At 29.2% G+C, this 22,748-nt stretch overlaps 1 protein-coding gene and 1 non-coding gene across 3 annotated transcripts; one reads left to right on the top strand and one right to left on the bottom strand.

Moving 5' to 3' along the window:
• The first annotated feature begins 3,555 nt into the window (after window positions 1-3,555).
• On the top strand, window positions 3,556-3,627 carry TRNAC-GCA. The gene has a single exon. It is a non-coding gene; the product is annotated as a tRNA-Cys (tRNA).
• Window positions 3,628-3,788: 161 nt separating this feature from the next.
• Window positions 3,789-9,428, bottom strand: LOC101216829 (auxin transporter-like protein 1). 2 transcript variants are annotated; one of them, XM_011656683.2, is made up of 8 exons: window positions 9,083-9,428; window positions 8,735-8,950; window positions 8,461-8,646; window positions 8,233-8,345; window positions 6,502-6,685; window positions 5,836-5,933; window positions 5,549-5,756; window positions 3,789-4,455 (listed from the first exon to the last, which is right to left on the bottom strand). In XM_011656683.2, the coding sequence occupies exons 2-8, from the start codon at window positions 8,918-8,920 to the stop codon at window positions 3,973-3,975; spliced, it is 1,458 nt and encodes a 485-aa protein (XP_011654985.1). In that variant the 5' UTR covers window positions 8,921-8,950; window positions 9,083-9,428; the 3' UTR covers window positions 3,789-3,972. The 2 variants fall into 2 exon arrangements, with proteins under 2 accessions (XP_011654985.1, XP_004149252.1); XM_004149204.3 differs by having other exon boundaries at window positions 8,735-9,428.
• Between the last annotated feature and the right edge of the window lie 13,320 nt (window positions 9,429-22,748).

Below are 22,748 nucleotides of genomic sequence, written 5' to 3'. Positions count from 1 at the left end.
TTTACTGTATAGTTGGCAAAAGAATAATAATAATAATAGATAGTTACAAGTATAACAATTAGATTCAAAATAATTAAGTATATATCAACGTTTAAATTTTTTTATAGATATAGCAAAATCTGTCAAAGTCTATCACTTATAGACTATGTTGCAAATATTGGTTTATACTCATAGATCATAAGAGTTTATCAGCGATAGAAGATTTGTAATTTTTTTAAATGTTGCTATATACTTAATTATTATTCATAAAATTGTCACCAATTATAATTACATTAATAACAAAGAATATATTATTATTGTTATTATCATTAATGATTATAAATGTCTAAGGTTTTGCCCATTTAAGAAAAAAAAGATATTCACTCTTCTTCCCTATGAAATCCTAGCCACCACCCTTTTACTGTGCAACCCCGTATGGCCACAGCCGTCCACGCTTTGGTTTGTCACTATCATCTGTTGCCGTCGTTGCGGCTCACAAATCTTGGTTTGGTAAGTTTAGGTGAGTGTTTTAGATTTTTTTATTGTGAGATTTTAATACCCATTAAAGGTTAATTGAGACCCTAAATTAAGTTTTGTTACAAAAATGGTCCCATTATACCTTTATTGAGGAGATTAATTATTTACAGTTATTTGTGGTTCTTATGATACTTCTATATTGTTGGGTTGTTTGGATATCTTTTAATAAAATATTGTTGAAAATCTTAATTTGTATTGGGTGGAACAAAAAAGTAGAAGAGAGGTGATCGTTCTGCTTTTGGGCCTTAGATGAATATATTGGTGAATACGGTAAGAGGTTTTTGGAGAACTTCTCGAAGTAACTAATATTGTACCTGAAGCACAAGAGTTCTGATATAGCTATCAAAGATGTTGATGCTAAGAATGCTCATGTGTATTGATTAAGGAGCTGTCATTTCCATAATGTTATGATACATGCTTCTTATGTTTTACATGGTTCAGATTATTAAGTTAGTCAATAATCAGCACAGTAGGTATGAGTAACGTGTTGTTCTTTGAGTCGTAACGTTATAATGATCAATTATATGATGAGCAATATATTCTCTTATCTAGGTCTAAAACTCCTCAGATGTAGGTGCATTATCATCGAACTGGGTTACCAAAGTTATATGTGTTTATGATTTACTGCTTTACATGTTCTCCTAGTTGTATCTCTAGTTATTAACTCAAGTTACAACATTATATTCAGTTATAACTAAGTGTTTGTTTTCTCAAAGTTTATTATTGAAATTGATTTTGGTTACCTTTGGAAGTATGTTTAACAAAGATTGAGGATTTAAGTGGTAAATTTTTCCTCCAAGTTTGAAAATTAATTTTCAATTTTTATTTGGGTAACTTTGGTAAGCTTTTATAATTAAATTAGTAATTTATTGACAAAAATTGTTAAATTAATTTTTGTTATGCATGGGTGGAATTGTGGTTTCGTTTGCAGCAAGAAACTTTAGGATAACCTAAGGTATGGTTCTACTATATTTTTGGATCCCTGATTGAGGGTTGGATTACTGTGTGTGATAATGGTTATATGACTATATGCATAGCTTAGTGATTTGTTTGTGATGGTGAATTATTTGTATAGCCTAAGGTTACTTTTAACTTGTGAAGAGTAGCCATTGGATTAGGCTAAGGTGTAAAGGATAATTATTTGTATATGCTTACTATGGGAATTGCCTTTAATTGTTGTGAAGTGACGATTGTTTACATGCCTATATTATGGATTTATGTTATGAATTAGATTGTGACGGTTTACTGCAAGTCTATTACTAATTAATTATTTGCTTAGCTTATGGGTTACTGTGATAACCGTTATGGGGGAGTTATTTGCATAGTCTATGGGTTATTGTAATAATTGTGGCGGATAACTATTAGCTTAGTTTTACTGATAATTTATGAAGGGTTAGTCATTGGTTTGGTTGAAGGCTATTGTGGAATGTGTAAAAGGCAATGATTTGAAATGATTATTGTGAAAAGTACGATGATGTTTGCATGTCTATCATAGATTATTGTCCGGGCATAATTTACAATTTTATTTAGTAAAATTATTAATTGTTTTCCTTATGTTTAGGTTAATTTGTGCTTTAATTTGCATCAAGGAATTTTGCAAAGGAGTCCAATTCTATTTTAAGGTAAGAGACTACTCGACCTTCAAATGAAAATGTAATTAAGAGTTTGCATGTGTTGATTGATTATGCACTAACGGTAACTAAATTGCATAGTTTAGTACGTACGAGTGTCTGATCTTATGTGACGTTTATGCATGTTTGAATTATATGCTTATGGATTGTTATGACTGATGTTTCATTTCATGCTTATTTTGATTGTTACATGCTTTTAGACTATTGGTGTCTGTTAGCTTTGGCTATTATAATGTGTACCTACATGTACGGTGTCCCTCGGGATCACCACCATTCACTATTATGATTGTGTGCGTTCGAGGCTGGAACCTCTAGTTTGTCATAATTCATGTATGGTCTGACAGGATCATTAGACTGACTAGGTTGACGTACGCTCCCATGGAATCATCAGACTAAAGAGTTTTCCTACGGGATCAGTAGACCATGTGTATTCCTTTGAGATCAGAAGATTGTTACGATTGAGGGTACTTCCCTTTCCATGTTTAATTTTGCAGGCCAAGGTAAGAGAAAAGGCAAGCTGGCAAGCAACAAGAAGGACTTGTGACTAGCTATAGGGAACTACTTGGTTTATGCTTCCGCTATTGTTTTTACAAAGTTAAGATAATTAGATCAGTAATAACCCCAACTTGGTTTTGAAAAATTCGGGTCGTTATAGTTGATTTCCACCAATGGGTGCTAATGGCCAACAATTCGAGATTAGAGACCGAGTCTCCATGTCCTCCATACATCATTACAAGAGATAAGTGAACTTAGATCTGAACTCGCTAAATTGACGTATTTATTGCACAAGGATAACAACACCAGAGTTCCTGTTGTGTTGAGGTGAATTAGCTTCATTATTGTTGAAAGATATGGATAACACAAATTACTCTTGTATCAAGCCTTCAACTTTATGAAGTGTTTATCAGCTTTGTATATTTATCATATATCGTCATAGACCTTCTTTAGAAGAATTTCCATTTTTATAGTATTCTAATCTAATCAAGTAGGGTTTATTTAAAAAAATAATGTTAAAATAGTTGAAACCTTACATCTAAAAAGTAATAGACTTCAAACAAGTGCAACCATTTATAATTATGGTTTCAAATCATTCGAATTAAAATGGCTTTGAGCAATTTGGTATACTAAAATTAGTTTGTTTTGTTTCTAATTATTTCAAAACAGATCTTAAAAATTACAATACAAAATTAATATTGTCATTATAAATTATACAACACCCTTAATTCTCAAAACGAAAAATTACAAATTACAAATAAAGTTGTAGATTATATTTACATATCTAACACAATATATAAAATAAGTCTATAAAATCATTTTAGAAGACTTGTTTCCATAGATTCTAAAAATTTAGCGTAAGTTTAAATATTATATGTTTAAATTTGAAATATTGAACTCTTTTCTCAAAATTGGGTCTATAGCTCAGTGGTAGAGCATTTGACTGCAGATCAAGAGGTCACCGGTTCGAACCCGGTTGGGCCCTATTTTGAATCCTAAACTTGGTGTAGAACTTAATTTTTATTGGTAGTTAGGGTTAATAACGTTGACTACAGGCAAACCTAAACATGATAAAAGTACGTTTTTTTTTTCTTGAATAACTATGGTAAATTGTTAGATTCATTATTCTTCTAACAATACACACAATGATCACAACATAAACCGAAAGATAGAAAATTTCAACCATATGTTACAAATATGTATATATATGTGTATGTTATATATGAATACATAACCCTACAATATAGACCTTGTTTATATTGATGAAACCAACATAATATAACATATAACAAAGGATTCTAACAAAGAAAAAGCATCAAACATCTCATCATCAACGATGAGCTGCCGCGGTGGGCACTGGTGGCGTCTTAGAAGGGCATTGGTAGCACTTGGCAAATAGTCCGAATGTGTCAACTTGTTTGATGAAATTAGTCATGCTAGCCCAACCACCAAAGCCGAAACCAACTACCAAAACCCAAACGACTATGAATGTGTTGATGACGTACATGACGGTCCAGCTACGGGCAACGATGACAGGAGGTTTTTCAGACGCGTTGTGTCGGGCGGAGGAAGATCGATAAGTGAGCATATGAGCTAGGGAAGGGATGATATAAACAGTGAAGCTAACAAGAAGGGCACCAACAGCTGAGTTGATAGGGCCAAAGAAAGGGAAAATAATGGCTAAAAACCAAATGGGAATAACAACCGGAAGCCTCACTATTGCCCTTAAAAACAAGCTCTTAGTCTCGTGCATTCCTATTACTTTCTCCCACACAAAGTAGAGTGGTGTACAAGCAAAACCAAACGTTATGAACTGCCCATGCAAAAACATGATAAATTTAGGTTTAGATGAGATTTATGAGAAGGAAAAACAAAGATTATTAAGGTCGTTTCTTATAATTGTATATGAATTTTGAGATATACTTTCTTAATTTTATCTAAATCATTGAGTTATGATAATACAAAGTACTCTAATTGGTTGTCCTTAAATTTCTGAAAATATTCATTTTCTTTATTCTTTATTTGAATTTTACAATTCGTCCCAGTTGTATTTTTTCTCTTAAAATAAAAGTTGAAGATTGATGTAACAATTAATGTGTGAAAATTAAAAAAGTGAACGTGATATTTTGAGGTTGAAATATTATTTTGGTTTATTTGTTTTGAACTTGTATTAGTATTTTCACGCTAAATTTTGATACAAATTATCTGTATTTATTTGTTTATTATTATTATTATTATTTAATCAATTTTGTTATACATATCTTCAAATTATAAATTTAAATTTAAGATTTATTAAAAGAAAAAAAACCAAAATTGAATAAACTTTGACGATAACCAAGATAACAATCTAACGGATTATCTACTGTTAAAAACGATTATTAGTGTTGTTACCAAAGAAAGAAATTGACATCAAGTTACCAAATGATATCATTAAAATATAATTATTTACCTAACTTTTTTACACATTAATTATCATGTCAGTTTACATGATAATTTACGTTATGAATGTCGTGCAATTGATTACAGAATACCTTCCAATTTTACATATTATAACCGTCACATTAAATTGCATCTTATTTTAAAGGAAAAAAATTCTCCAAATAAAGGTATTTTCTTGGAACAAATGTCCAAGTTCAAAGATTAGAAAATAATAATAAAATAAACAAATTCAAGGGTAATTAAGAATGTAATTAAAACCTGCCCTAAATTATAGAGATTGTACTTAAACTTCTCTAAAACTAAATTTCTTTAAGTAGATGAAATGAAAATTTTTAAGAATTGAATCATTTCATTTTTTTTGGTAATATTTTGTCTATATTTGAATTTAATGAAATAATTAGATTAAAAATAGAACATAAATGAAAGAATAAAAATTGAAGTTGATTACGGAAATAAAATAATATTACCTGGTGAATAAGCATGAGAATGACGCCGGCGTCGCGCCACCGGGAGCGGGGGAGGAGAGAGAAGGCGTTGGAATGGGTGAGAAGTTGGTCGCCAAAAGCCCAATACACTGCGGCCGCCGACGGGAGGGTCAGTGTAAATACATATAGAGTTGCCACAAGATATATGTACTTAAACTTTTGAGGCTTCCACATTGCATGCATAATTTCCCTACAAACACAATTATAAAATCAAATTACTCAACTGAAATTAAAAGATGACAGTGACGATGACCACTAATGAGACTTACACGGTGACGGCATGACCACCGAATGTGTAAAGAATATTCGTGGCACCGGTGAAATATAGAACCAACTCGGTTGGGGCTGAATGCTTCACACCCTCGACCTAGAAGAAAGTCATTCAAACTTAGGTCTACAAATATGAATAAAATAATTATCCATCAATCTTAGATTAGAGATTTAGTTGATGAACTTTCAAGATTGTATTTATAAGATTCATGAATTTTAAGAAATATTTAATAACAACTTTCGTCAACTTTAAAAATATATATGATATATTCATATATAAACTTTTAATTTTAGGGTATACTATAGATCTTTTTCTTTCAAGAGACCATAAACTTTTAATTTTGTAATGTGTATAAGTTTTTTTTTTTGTTAAAAAAACAACTACAAAATGTCAAATACATATTAGCTATAGTCCTAAAAATGAATTTGAAAGGACTTATTACACAGAAACACACAAAGTTAAACTAAAAAAAAAAACCTAAATAAGACATTTGTTTCTTTAGCGGGATGTGATTTTATCTTAATACCCAAATAAATGTTTGAACTCGAAATTAAATTAACATGTTCTAATAAATCATTAGATTCAAGTTCTAACTTCTTGTGTGGTTTATAGGGGTCACATTGTAGTAGTCGTTTCAAATGGAAATTCGAGTTATTAAAATTACCTGACCGTGAGCGAGAGCAGCAACAGTCAAATACCAGGCAGTGTAAGTGGTCATTCCCAGGCCTAGAAATGACCAAATTCTGTAGTTGTGAAAAGAGGGTATGAAGACAGTAGTGGCACAACAAGCCCCAAATATGTAAGTCCATGTCCTCTTGTCTAATTTGTCATTTATGTAATATATATTACTGCAAACACAAACACATAATACAATTTATTTAACACATAGAAGTACAGGTTATTGATCACACATGTGAAAGAACCTTGTTAAGTTTAGTTAGAGTTTGCTAGATTACAACATTCTTCTTTTCAAAACTGTGTCCAGTTCAAAGATAACAAAACAAAGTTTTTTTTTTTTTTATTTATTATAAAAGTGAGTGTTGTTTAGCAGTAATTGACATGTAATTCTTCTCTTAAAATTATATACTCAAGTCTTCTATCCACTTGTTTTGTGAAAAACAAAACGAACAAGTCTTTTTTCTTGTATAAACATTTTATTTTTTTTCACAATTTCTTACCTTATAGTTTTCATCTTACCTAAGGATGTTGTTTTTGGATCACAACTTGAAGTTGGTGGAGTAAGTCATTATAACACACTCCACGTTTTAGGCTTCAACTATAATAGTACGTGTTTCTAACTATTTACAACTTAAAGTTAACTACACTATTACTGTTCCAAATCCTTTTTTTTGTTAGTGTTCACGGTTTCTACTCATCATTTCTTTCCTTTCCTAATATATTGTTTACTGTTTCTTACTCGTACAAAAATAACATGCATATCAAAGAGAATAAAATAGTATACATTTCAAACCCAAACTATTTAATTTACAAACTATTATAACTCACACACTATAATAATACCAACTATAATAACAACTCGACCATTTTAAATACTACGGTGAAAACTACTCTTTTTTTTTAGCTTTCAAAATTTAGTTTATATTTTCAAAATCTTCCTAGAACGCAGACAATAAAAATGAAGAAATCAAAACACAAAACATAAACAAAATTAAAAATGAAGAAATCAAAACAATAACAACTCGACCATTTTAAATACTACGGTGAAAACTACTCTTTTTTTTTAGCTTTCAAAATTTAGTTTATATTTTCAAAATCTTCCTAGAACGCGGACAATAAAAATGAAGAAATCAAAACACAAAACATAAACAAAATTAAAAATGAAGAAATCAAAACAATAACAACTCGACCATTTTAAATACTACGGTGAAAACTACTCTTTTTTTTTAGCTTTCAAAATTTAGTTTATATTTTCAAAATCTTCCTAGAACGCAGACGATAAAAATGAAGAAATCAAAACACAAAACATAAACAAAATTAAAAATGAAGAAATCAAAACACAAAACATGAACAAAATTATTATTTATCTTTCTTTACTCTTATAATGCAGAAACAAATATCTACCAAAATAAAACATAATATAAAATTTCTTCCACACAACGTTTAGAGGGAGATCACCAAACATAGTTCTATTTGTTTCTTCTTCACTATTTCGTTTCCCGTTTTTCAAAGCAGAGCAAACAAAAAATCTACAGTAGTAGACCATTTGAAACGAAAACACTATCAGATTGAAACATTCATCAATACAACAATGTGCAGAATAGACCCATAAAAGAAGACAGATTATTTGAAACATTTCAAAGTTCAATAAAGTATATAAAATAAAATAAACATAGTTTCTAGGACCGAATTAAGATGAAGATGAAGAAGAACGAACCTTGCACAAGCAATAAGTTGAATGACAGTGCCAAAGAGAAGAAAAGTACAATTAAAAGCCAATCCAACTGCTTTCCAGTAAGGCCCAAGAAGACCATCAAGCACTTCAAACCACTGTCGAAAAACAGAGTACCACAAAACCAATCAAAATATTTTCTTTCTTTTCTTTTTTTTTTTTTTTAAAGAAAACGAAAAACAAAGATTTACAAACTACTCTGTTTTTTCAAACCTGGATCACATGGTTTTTGAAGCTAACATTCTCCTTCTCCTTCCTCCCTCTATATTCAATATACAAAACACTAATCAAATACGCCGTCCAACTCCCAACAATTCCGTAGAAAATCTGAAAAATAATCCCTGAAACCATCCCCAATTGAGAGAAAGAGTATGGCAGAGTCAATAGAACTTGAGCTACCTGCCAAGAAACAAAAACACAAACACAACTTTCCAATTTTTCAAATCCTTTTACTCAAAATTTTGAGCGGATGGATTATTACAATTACCTGATTCGAAGCACAACTGAACCAAGCATCATAAACAGAGCCACCATGCCAGAGAAAGCTCTTGAATCCACCCATTGATTCATCTTTCTCTCCTCTCTGTTCTTCTTCTCTGTAATCTTCTTGTTGGATCGTTTGATTGAAGCTGGAAACCATGGCTTCCTCTGTACTCCGCTTTGCAGGCGTCATTATTCCCTCGAATTAAATAAAACCCGGAAACTGAAAAACAGAGATTCAAAATGAGATGGGTGTGTTTAAAACTTGTGATTCAGGACAATTGAGTTTGTTTGGCTCGTAATTCGAAAAGGAAATAGCAAGAGAGAGTTCTTGAGAAAAGAGGAGGTCAGTTACGATTTACAGCTTTGCTTGAGAAGGTAGGTTTTAGAGGAGAGTTGGGAATTATAAAATAAAAAACTTGTGTTTTTTTTTTTTTCAGTAAAAGAAACCATGAAAAACCGGAGCTTTGGCAGTGCTTTAAAGCTTAAACTGTCGTTAAGCTACTTTCATGTTTCTCTCTCTCTCTCTCTAAAAATGAAATGAAAACACAATTTTGGGAGTTTCAAGAAAGTGCAAAAATGAATGAAACAGAACAACAAAAAAGAACTCTAAAAAGGAAAATAGAGGTTGAAGAAGAGGAATCTCAGTTATTTGAATTTGTTGGATTGCAATAAGCAGAGGAAAACAGAGGAGAGGGATTCGAGGTTCGATGAGAGAATGGTTTGTACTTGAAAAGTGATGGTTAAAATACAATTCGTAGATTATAATAGTTTTGTTAGGATGTAAACTATTTTACTTTCAATAACCAATAATATCGAAAACCATTAACAAATATGTAAAAATAGTAAAAAAAAATTATAATTAACGTCCTATAGCCTTTTGATAGTCATATATTCTCACTAATTTTGATCATATTCGCAATATGTTATGAGCGGTTTTTTTAAATATTTTTATCATTTATATAATTTCTTAAATAATAGAAAAATAGATAAATAGAAATATACTTTTAAACAGGGTTTTTCAAAACTATTTACACCAAAACAACCAAAAACTTATTATCATCATAAATTGATCAATTATCCTATTTTTTTTACAATTTCTATTGTGTTTATTAATTTTAGAAATTATATTTTTATTAAATTTTTAAATTTATTTTCTACAACTAATTTATTATTAATTACACAAAGTTATTTTATTGTTTTTTGAAAACACGTTTTTGGCCAATTTTCTTTGATGATAACTATTATTATTATTATTTAACTAATTTTTATTAAAACGATTCTTAAATTAATATTAAAAAAATAAAACAAAATTCAAACTACTATACAACGAAATCAAAGATTTGATTTCTCTTCTCCAAGCTTAGTTTTAATCCAATATGTTTGCAAAATTTATACACACTTCGACATAAATTTTAATTTATGTTTGCCTCTTTTTTAATACCGTAATCACTATACTTAAAGAAAGAAAAAAAGAACTTAAATGTAGTCCGTACTAGTTTATTGCAGATTTTTTAAAAACAAATTGTTATTCATTACTATTTATTATAAATTTTGAAAACATGATATTCACTACTGTATTTAGTATATCATATTATATAACAAATTTCAACAAAAATTAAATTGAATGAATTAAATTTAAGATTTATTTAAAAACAATATATATTTTTTATACATCTCACTTTCACTACATGAAAATTAACGAATTAAAATTTTCAGAAAAGAATTTATGGTGTGATGAACAAAAATAATTATTGTTTTGAAAATACTTTTCAGTTGTATCAAAACCATTTGAATTAAAATTGAATAAATTCCAAACCACAGAACCAAAAATCATATTTTATGATGATTTTATTTTATTTTGGTTTTGTAGGCCATAGAGTTCTTTATGCAGGCCCCATTAATTCAAAAGTTTGTGGGTTGGTATTCGCAGTATATAAAATTAAGAAAGCAATTCTCTTTTCTTACTTGAGTTTGATCAAAATCAATAACTTAAGGATTAGAATAATAGGAAAAATTAATATGTTTTTCCCACTTTGCGGTGTGGATTTGGCATCTAAAGCAGGACTTTGAGATTTTTTTAAGAAAAAAGGTTTGTAATATAGATTTGATTGGTGTGTAATTGTAACATTTTTACGAGTCGTGTAGAGAACTTAAATAGGTTGTCATCGTAGTATGTTAGTTTCTTTCACTAAACTCAAGTTTGAAAACGTGTTTCTTATCTTCAACGGAATAACTATAAAGATACTTTTTCTTAACAATTCTTTTTTTTTGTTGACGTGGAGTATTCTGAATTCATTCTAAATTCAAATTCCGTCCTAAATTGTTGATTTGGTAAGGAAGTTGTGAGAATTGTTTTGGGATGGGATGAGATAATTGTGGTAGGTTGTATTGCTTTCCATTGTTGTGTATGTGTATGTGATATTGTATTGTTGTTCTTTTTTGGTTGAGTTTGGGTGCTCTTTTTGCCTCCTGGGTTTATGGTTGGAGTTAACTTAGGGATTTAGCATTCTTATGGTGGAGAGAGTATTTCTCCAATTAACTTTATATTTGGTTGGTTGGTTCATGAATAATTTCCTATTTAATCTGAAATTAAAATTGATTATATCTAATGATGCAACATCAGTACAAACATAAACAAATAATAATAAACAAAATTTTCCTCTCCCCTCACAAACCAATTAAGAGTACTACTTCAATCATTTTTCCAATTCTTTTAATAAGTTTGTGTATTTGGTTGAAACGTAAGTATAGATTAGTGATAATTAATGTATATTCTTTTTAAATTTAAAGTAATAAATTAAAATCCTAAAAATGTGGGTATAGTTTAGTGGTAATTGATGTATAGTACTTTTTTACTTCATGATGGGAACACCAAAGATTCTCCTTCATCTTTGGTGTTGTTCTTGGTGGTGGCAAGGTCTCAGGAAGTTTTAATCCACAACATTATTACCGAAGATAACAATGGCCATGGTAGTTTCTCAAGCTACAATGATGAGAAGTTATTTGAGTTTCAGCTAGGGTAACTTTTGAAATTCTTGTACGACCAATGTTGTGGATCGAGGAAAAATTGAACTCGAGGGGTTACAAGAAATTTAAAAGAAAATTAAAGTAAATCAATATCCTTTGCAACCCATTCGATAATGAGACTCTCATTGTTGTGAATGGGTTGCTCAGTACATTCGTGAAAGGTTGCTATGTATATTGGTTTATATTTTTAATGAAAGACTCTCCCTTAATGAAAAAGAACGAAAACAACACAATCGTAGAAAGTAGAAGGCAAGAGAAAGCTCCATCTTGTAAATGAAAATTACTCTAGCTCGTCTAATATAAATTTCTTTCATTTCTTTTATTATTTTTTTAAAGAAAATAACAACGAAGTTGCATATTATAGAAAAAATGGATTTGATTGTGTAAGTGAAAAATCTTTCTAACAACGATTTCGAATACAAAAACCTATAAGTTGATATGTTTTTCACGTTTTAATGTTTAAATTGATGAAATGAAAAATATATATATTATGGGTAATGGATCGAATGGCAATAGAGCAATAAGGTGGGGACTTTGGATTTAGTTTTACAAAATCATGAAGATGATGTTTGACTCATGGAGTTAGAAAATGGGAGTATGAAAGTATAGGAGTACGAAACTCCACTTTTTGTTTAAACCAAAAAGATCGTAGGTCCCACTCAATTTTATATCTTATCAACTTCTTATGTGATCAAAGGTTTTAAGAGTCCACAACTCCCTATATTTTATAATTATTTACTTTTTATTATTTAACTCCTAACTCCAAACACCTTTTAAGAAAGTTTGTTAGGTATGTGACAATTCTAGCATATCAGTGAAGTAGGATGGATAGTTATTGGAAGTTTGGATAAAAGAGAAGAAGGTTATTGCGTATGGGGATTTTGAGAGCTTCCATAGTTGTGAAATTGGATACTTTGATTGTTGTGCATTTGTTGAAAGCAAAGGAGGTGAAGTTGATTGTTGTTAGGCCCGTTGTGTAGATAAGAATGTTGAAGTTAGTTAAGACGTGGACGTCTTACAATTTTGGCAAATTAGCCGATCACAAAATCACGTGTAAAATCATTTAGTCCCTTGGACACTTTCAGTTGGGATCTATTTTGATGTGTAGTAGGAGAATATTTTATTGGTGAAAAATATGATATATAAGAACTGAAAACATTACACAAATAGATGTATAGTACATGGTGTTTAAATCCAAAAATAACCCAAATAATTTAACAAAAGATTGATAAATTTAAATAACTTAACTTAAAAAACATTAGTCCTTTTCCAATAAGACACAGAAAATTGTGATATATGAGAAAAAAAAAATTATTACACATCAACACAATTCAACTATGTCATGACTTACCTTCAGTTATTTTATACTGAATTGTTTTCTAACCCTTTCTTGACCATAAACTCACATCATTCATAAACCTAACTATTTAACTCTCTCTAACAAAAAGCCCAATGATTTAGCCGTAAGTTTAATAATTAGTTTAGTTAATTAAATTTATATGGATCAAGATTCAAACTAATTAACCACCAGCCTTTAAACTTTATGGAATATGTTAGTTAATTAAATCATGCTTTAAGTTAAAATGATTAATTTTAAAATAAAACAAAACAGAGTTGTCACCGATTTGTTTGTAGTGTGATTGAACACCGAATTAATATAATTAATTTTTAAATAAAATCGATAAAAAAAATTATCTACCAAAAATTAGAGTTGAGTTCAAGTATCATTTGTGTATGAAAAAGATGTTAGCTCCCACGACACCCGTTTAGAAAAAGGATGGTCAAACTTTATGTCTTGAATTGAAATTGCTATTTAAATAAAATTCATTTGAAAAAGTAAGATTTAAAAAAAATGTCATATTTGAAGCAATGATCTCACAAAATAAGTGAAATACATTTCGTCAATCAGACTATATTGAGAAAAAATTCTTCAATCTTTAAAAGAACGAGATTATTATCATTTCTCAAAATCTATTATACGATAGTCTTTGATAAATTTTTCTTTTTTTTATCAAATTTCGAACTCTAAAGATATTGATATCTCACCTCGATAATCTAGAAATAACGAATTCTCAAATATTTTTAAATTGGTAGTCGAAAATTTTAAGAGAAAAGTGCCCAAAAAAATTTAAAAAAAATCAAATTATTACTCACACTATTTATAAATAACTTAAATTCTATTTTAAAAAGTTAAATTAAATATATGATGGATTATGTAAATAATCATAAATCCAAGTTTTAATGCAATGATGATGATTTGAACTCGGGATCTCTTGTCCACAAGTACGTACATGTGTCAATAGAGCTAAACTCATGTTAGCCAACTTTAACAAATTTTAAAAACCCTAAATTACAAACTTAATTCAACTCACAATAACTAATTTAAAAAAGTAATATTGTATTATTGATGAATATAAAATAATAATTGGAAAAAATATAGCAAAGATTTAAAAATATTATTGATGAATATCGTGTTTTTTGAGCCCATTAACGATGGTTTAAATTTCGTGCTTGGTGGGAAATAGTTGCCCATCAAGATATCATTTTTCTTGATGGACCTTATCCATGATCTTTTATGGTCTTTGTCTATCAAGCAACCCTACACATATCAAGAAAATTCTAAACCACCAAGAAAATTCTAAACTTTCAAGAAATTAAATTTAAAACAAATATATTAATTTTTTTCGATGATAGTCATTGCAAATAAAGAAAATTCATCTCTTCAATTGGCCTCGTCCATCAAGAAAACCTAACTAACTTGATAGCCATTGTCAGTCAACTAATATATTATCCTTGATGCTTATTGTCTATCGAGAAATAGTTTTCTTAACAAAAATATAAGAGAACTTCGTTCATCAAGGAAATCAAGAATCCACATTTTTTTACGTTTTTTCGTATTTTTTCAACAAAATAAGAAAACTTTTCTTGATATACATGACCGTCAAAATAAGTAACACATCAAGAAAAATATTTTTCTTGATGGTCCTTTGTTATGACCATAAAAAAATCAAAATTTGCGTGCATCAGAAAGACCAAATTTGTAGTAGTGTAATTACGTGTTGTGTGGTAAATGTGACCTAAATTCAATTCTTAAAACAAGTTTTTATGCAGTTTCGAAGTAGTTTCGATCAAGTTTTTTTTTTTATTGTTTTATCTTGGGACAACGTGGCAATACCAAACTATTTGCACTCCAAGCAGAATCACAAAACGTCGTAAGGAAAACATGATCCGCGACTCATCCTTCATCTAATTGTTTTCTGTTTTACAGTTACACTACTATAAAAATAGGCTCTCTTGACGTTTTTAAACTATCAAGAATCATTATTATTGACGGTTTTAAAACCGTCCTTGAAGCCAGTGTCAAGAAAGCTAAAGTTCTTGACGGTTGATAAAACTGTCAAGAATATTGAACGTTGACGTTTTATAAACGTCAAGTATACAAATGTTCATGACAGTTAAAAACCGTCAAGAGTATGAATATTTATGACATCTTAAAACCGTCAAGAGTATAAGTGCTCATGACATTTAATAACCGTCAAGAAATTGATTGTTTATGACATTGAAAAACTGTCAATGATGCACTCATTTATGACATTTTAAAACCGTCAAGTATGTTATGAATTTTTTTTAAAAAAAAATTGTAATTCAATTATATTTTTGTTCCTGTAATTCAATGATTCTATTTTAACACAAAACTAGTACACATATAAATAAGAACTTTCATATATAAAATTTTTTACAAAGAAACTAAGTACACGAAATCTATCGAATTTTCTCAAAGGGATAAATACAAGTAAAATAGAAACTAAACCTTGGTAATATACTTTTACAAAGAAATTAAATACAATGTATTTTTGTAGATAACTAAATTACATCAAGTCTTGTCATGAATCAAACATCAATCACTTGCTTGGTAGCTTCATCACTATAGTAAATCAATCGGATATTAGTGCAAAACTTTGGTAATCTGAAATGTATAGATGTTCCACTTCTACACCATCAGTGTCCTCCATTTTATCTTCTTCAACGTCAGAATTGACATCTCCTTCAAGTCCATTTTCAATAAACTACATATCGTACCAATATAACCATGTGGTCAAAATCATTCTAAATCTCCACAAAAAAAAAAAATTGATAGATTTATCATAATGATACACTAGAAAAAAGATGTTTAAAGGTAATTCACATCATAAAGTTAACCTTGTTTCTTTGCTTCTCAGCCTAGTTCAAAGTGTTTGTATGAGTTTGATATTAAACCAAGGCAGCAAATATAACTGTTCTAAATACAAGAACTTTCAATACAATACATAGTACTTTTAAAAAGAACTAAAGGCAATGTAATTAGGCAACCACCATCCAGACGTACACGCGTTAAGGTGTCCACCATGTAGCCGACCAAGTTCGAGGCGTTTTTTCATCTCTTTATATATATATATAATAAGCTAATTAAGAGACTTCTCTTTCACTATAAGGCCTCTTACAATGGTATTAAGATTATCGGTCTTCACCATATTCTCCAATACAAGTTCCAATAGAAATCAATTTGACTTTTCCTCCAGATTACGGTAACCAATGACTTTTCACTTTTCACTTGTCTTCATCACATGACTTTGCCTTAAAGATTTTGCATAGAGATCACTCTCGTTCCTATAGATAGCACCAAACTACTCATGCCAAATTTTAACTAAGGAAAACATACATGACTCTCTCACGTAATACTAATAGTTAAATTATTTGTTATTTGGAGAAGAAAGAACCTGCAACACAAAGAAAAAAGGTTATGATACCTAAATCAGTAAGAGAATTGTATAATAGAAAAAAAGTAAGAAGTCGATATTTTCAAGAGTGTATTTATAGAGGATTTGACATAAGATTTATCTTTGTTCAAGTAGGATTAGGATATGATTTTTCTAATCCTTGATTAAATAAATTATCTCTCAAGTAGAATGGCCCGAGGTGTGCCAAATGGAGAGAAGGCCGACCTCGGTCTCATCTTCGTCTATTATTTTTCTTTTTATCTTAATATGGAACAAATTGCATGCAGATCTTCTTTGCTTGAGGTGATCAACCAACCCAACAATCTTGCTGGGCAGGCTAGGGTTGATAAACAAAGTAATTGAAAACAAACTCCTTAGTGTAATAAATTTAGCTCATTTTAATTCATATAATAAAAATTAAACAAATATGTCTCGGCTTTTGTCAAACATGTTTTCATGTGTGCAAGTTATGTATCTAAATTATTTTCTTATTTGTCGACATGTAGTGCAGATTTAGTGGTTTGTTTTCCTACTTTGCTTAAAATATATTCTCATACCTTGAAGATCTTCTCAACGTTGAATCAGATACATGGTGGTCTAAAATATTTTTTAGGGTTAGGCCATTGTTGAAAGAGTTGGTAGATATTAATGAAGGATTTTAGAGTTTGTTCGAAGTAAAATAAAGCATACCTAAATACATCTTCTATAATCATGTACCTTATTGTTTGTTATCCAGCTTGTATACCTCGCTATATATTGAATGTATTGTATAGGAGGATTCAATACAAAATTTGGGAGAAACTTTATTCTAGAGGTTTGAGTTGCTTAAACTTAGGGAGAACCTAATATGAAACTAAAAAATATGTTGTACGTGAGTAATTGAAAAGGGATCTATCACATAAGCATTTTGTTTTGATTGTTAAACTTCTTATAGTACAGTAAAGGTTCTTTCCACGTGGAACAATCTCCATAGTAGATAATATTGTACCAAATTGGTTTTACCAATCTTTGTATGTTTCTATGTCTAATATATATTATTGTTTGATATTAAGTTTCTTTCCAATTTTGCATGGAGAAACGATGTACTTGACTTATGTATTCTGTGTTAGATCTACTTTCATTTTCAAAACTTTTCGGTGGATCTTTAGTTTTGGTTTTGCTTAGCTATTTCTGCACGGTTTTATATCTCAACAGTATAAACAAATAATATATTCCAATTGGATATTGATACCAGGAAGAGAATAAAAAGTGTTTAATACATATCTTCCTTTAAAAGCCCTCGTCACAATCAAGTCAAGGGGGGATTATAGATTAAAATGGAAATCATCTTCTTACTTAGATTACTCATTTCTACTAAATACCCATTTGGAAGTGGGCACCTATAATTTTAGACAATGACTTCAATTAAGAATCTTCTTAAAGAAAATTAGGCACAATTATGCATGATGCCCAAATCTTCAAACATATATATTTTATAAAGTATGAATAGCAAGATATTATTTGTTTATTTTACTTTGATAATCATTTTAGTATAATAAGTGGTTATTATAGAACTCTAGAGTATAAGGAAAGTGTAAGATATTTGCATTTGTCATTAAGAATCTAAACAACTAGATTGAAAACTCTTAAATAACTTTAATTTTTTTCAATTATTGATATTTTAAGAAAGGTAGAGATGGTATGACATCTTTTTTACGTTCTATCGATTATGTTTGGATGAGTTTTCCTTAAAAAAAAAAAAAAATACCTTGTAGCCTGATAAGATCACAAAAATTGAAATTAGGAGAGAAAGGAATTGTTGGATGGGACTTTGGTGATCTAATTTAATTCTTTCTAGTTGGGTGAATTTATATTGCTATATGGAATGAGTAGTGTCATCAACATAATGCTATTATTATATTCTTTCACTCATATAATATATATATACATAGATACACACATATATATGATCATGGATTTAGTGGATGGAGGGACCCCAACATTAATGAAACGAAGCTTATAGTTATGATATTTGTTTAGAACTTTTCCCTAATATGCTCCCTGCCTCTCTTTTCTTCTTCCACCCCCCCCCCCCTCTTTTTTTTTTTTTTAATAATTTGGGATCTTGATTAATAATAATTCATCCAAATCTGCATGGCTTGGGTGACCCATTTTGTTGATTTTACCCATCATTATATCATCAATCCCAATTATGTCATTATTTTGACTTTTAATCAAAACCATACTCTCTTACTCTTAACTAATGCCACTTCAAGTTTAATTCAATTTTAAACTTATTTAATGGAAGATAGTATAAGATATATATATATGATGTTATTAATACATATTGGATTAAGGTGTGTGTTCGTCAACCATTGTTGGTTCTGGTTATTTATTTTTGAAGAAGTTTACAAGTTTCCAATTATGTTTAATACATTTTTTATTAGATAATACTCTTATGGTTTATTGAACGACAAGGAAATGCATGTTAAATGGATTCTACCTCAACATTCATGTTTCATTGAGTTACATGCAACTCTCTCACAACACGTCAACTATTTTTGGTCCTTGCCTTAGGTCTGATTAAATCTTAATTCTACACTTTTAAATGTTTAGAATGGATCTTTATATTTTTAATAAATCTTTAAAGAAAAAAACTTAGGTACATTCTAAGTATCCACGTATTTCGTGTGCTCTCATATTTTCTTCACAGAAAAATAAATTTATCAAATATTTTTTTAGAATTTTATTTTTATGTGGTAAAAAATGTGCCTAATTATTGATCAATCTTAAAAGTTAAATCTAGATTCTCAAAGTTGATGTATAAAGCCTCAGGCTCATTTCTGAAATTTAGATATTATTCGACACCTAATCATCCCATAAATTTTCTCTATTTTCATGTCATCGACAAGCTCTCTCTCATTTATAAGTGATCTCTGTTCATTCATATACCCATTTTGAATTCAGACGTTTGAACATGATGTTAATTGAAACTAAATTAAATAATCATCCAAATATATATAGATGTATGTTTTTAAAAAAGAAATCAAAAAAAATCAACAAGAAACTAGAAGTTAGAACTAAATCTAATCTCTATTGAAAGTATATAAACTAAACATTTGAGAATATAAATATTAAAACTAAATAAACAATAAAATATAAGTGTCAAGTTTAAACTTCATCCATTATACGATAAAACTCTAACGTTTAGAAAATAAAAATTAGTATTTTCAAAATAGTTGATTTTCATAATAACGTTAAGTTAAAGTAACCATGCTGATGATCCAGTAAGAAATTGTGTTTGTCTCTTTCAATCTTCACGTAAAACTTGATTATAGATTTCTTATGAAAAGAGGGAAAAAAAAACTAATTAACGAAGTAGAGAGACGAACTAATCTCTAAAATTTTATATTTAAATAGACGCCTATATCAAGATGCTTAATTAATTATCTTTTACTTAATTGAAGCAATCAAATAATACTTCTAAAAGTTAAGAGTAGACAACGTACAATGGATCTCGAAAGTTTAACCTAAAATTTTATGTATAAAAAAATTGCAAAAGTAATAATACTTATCTCACTCTTTCTTTTTTTTTTTTTTTTTTTTTTTGTTCCTTTTGAAAAAATATACTTCTCTTCTTTAAGTGTTCACTTTAGGGAAAAATATACCTTCGGAATTAGAAATAAATAAAAGAATAAAACATAATAAGATTAGTGAGAATAATAATCATTTTGGGTATACACTTCAAAAAGAAGTTAAAAAATGATGATGATGTTGATAATTTCTTCCATGCTTTCAATAAATTATCGTAAAATTCCACCTTTTATTATCTCATATATTATATTAACACTATTTTATTCTCTCCCTTTATTAATTAATATTTCTTTTAACAAGAGTAAGACCAATGGAATTTAAACTCTAATTGAAATCTTACATCAACCCAGCTGTATTAATATTAATTCAACTATCACCATCATTAGTGTTTAATTTCTTTATTAAAAAAAATCTTTTTCGCTTTCTTTATACTTTTAATAATTAGTTAGTGTTTTAGTGGGTTAAGATTAAAGAACAGATTAAAAAATTTGATTAAAGTGATTGCCATAATAAAACTAATAAAACCTACAAAATTCACGTAACCCTTACAAATCTAGAGAAATATTCTATAATATCCTGAAATTGTGCATGCTATATAATGTAAATAATGATCAATTAATAATAATGATATAAAATGTAAATATATGTTTTTTTTATTAAAAAAATGGTAATTATATGTGGCGAAAAGACTAAATAAATAAACCAAAGTAAGCATATAGTTTAGCAAAAATTATGCATGTAATATTTTTTTAGGTCAAAGCAATTTTCTATAGTTTAAATTCATGTTTGCTTACTCTCTAATTTTCTTAACAAAGTTGCTCCACATTTTTTAAGGATACATTTAGATTATTAATCAAAATCTACAAAAATAAATAAATAAATAAACAAGATTTTTAAAGTGTGGATGTTTTTTTCCTTCATGTTTCCAAAACTTGTTTAATGATGGTCTTGTTTAGGAGTTTGATTTAAAACATTAAAAGTAAAATTTATATCAAAGTCAACGGTATGGAAAAACGATTAAGAAATTTGTGATTCAAATCTACCTATAATAAAAGTTAAAATAGTTATGAAAATAAGGTGAAAGTTATGGATTCTTACCCATCATGTGGCTATAAAAAAACACTAATATTATTAGTGAGATTGTGATCGAGGAAAATTTTCATACTTTCATTTTTTTATATTTTAAATATTAGCTTAGTTAGTATTATGTTAGTATGAGCCATGAGTATAAAATAAATGGGGTAGTGTTCCTCAATCTGAATATTATAAACTATACAAGACTTGTTATTGCATATGTTGTTAGAAGATTGAGTATATATACACACGTAATCCTAATTAAGGTTATTTTTATTGTTCTTCGTCATTTATTAAGATATCTTAAGGTTACAATAGATTTTGGTTTGCATTTTAATAATTGCCTACCATACTAGAGAGGTAGTGTATGCAAACTAGGTAACTTAGCATGACGAAGTAAGACTTACTAGTGAATATGTGTTCTTAATGAAAAATGTACCATTGTATGGGAACATTAGTATGAATGTCATAGAAGTCTAATGGGAGAGTATATCTTCATTGAAATTCATATCTTGTCATAGGTATTGACAAATAGTGTGTTATGGCAAAAAGAAAGCATATTCGCCCGAAACATGGAGCTACAAAATGATTGTTGAATGAAAGAATTATCTTCTTGAAGTATGTGATCAGGTATGAGAGTAATTTTTTAGATCATCTCTCTAATGACCTAACAAAGTAATTCTAAGAATTTCAACAAGTATGTGACTCAAACATTTGATGGTCCATAGCCCTTTATTTGGGTGGTCTATTACGATAGACTTGATGATCCATAGCTCTGTTCTAGGCGATCTATTGCGATAGACTTGATGGTCCATAGCCCTTTTTTAGGTGGTCCATTGCAGTAGACTTGATGGTCCATAGCCACATGTGGGTAATCCTTAAATGAATTTTATGGAGGAAACTAAAACCTTTAAAAATTCCATAGCCCTTGTTCGGGTGATCCTGGTATGAACTTGATGCATAACATGGAAGACAATTACTCCCAAAACTCAAGTACTAGGGTGAGTAAATTTGTCTTAAGGAGACAACATGAAATCGTTGGGCTCAGATTTATAATACATTTATGATTGTTTGTTTGTTGTGATGATCATATTGATAACACAAAGAAGATCAAGAAGAACTCACCCTTGTAGATTTTGATCTTCTTCACGTAATTTTCTTCTCCTTTTTGCTCACAAACAATCTTGTACTTCACAACAAACGCGAACACCACAACAAAGAGCTCCCTCGTTATGCTCTAAGAATCCAAGAAGTTTGATGTGTGGGCCCCAAAAACATGAAGTAGAGAGATTTTCTTTCTAGAGGAAAGAGAGAAGGAAAAATGGAGACTAATTTGTTGTCTTTGTGGATCCTTAACCCTGAAGGATCTTTAGTTTTTGGAAATGTAAATAACCAAAATCTTAAATACCCAAAACTATAGATATAGAAAATTATAGATGTATGACATTTTTAGATTATGATGTTTGTTTTGTAAGAATATTTTTTTTTTTGTATATATTTAAGAATATTTTGATTACAATTTTTAGATATCTACAAAAAAAATATTCTTTAAAAAACAAGCATAGTAATCTATATCATTGTTGTGAG

The sequence above is a fragment of the Cucumis sativus genome, chromosome 5 (genome assembly GCF_000004075.3).
Source record: "Cucumis sativus cultivar 9930 chromosome 5, Cucumber_9930_V3, whole genome shotgun sequence".
Classification (NCBI taxonomy): domain Eukaryota; kingdom Viridiplantae; phylum Streptophyta; class Magnoliopsida; order Cucurbitales; family Cucurbitaceae; genus Cucumis; species Cucumis sativus.
This window is presented reverse-complemented; position numbering and strand designations above follow the sequence as displayed.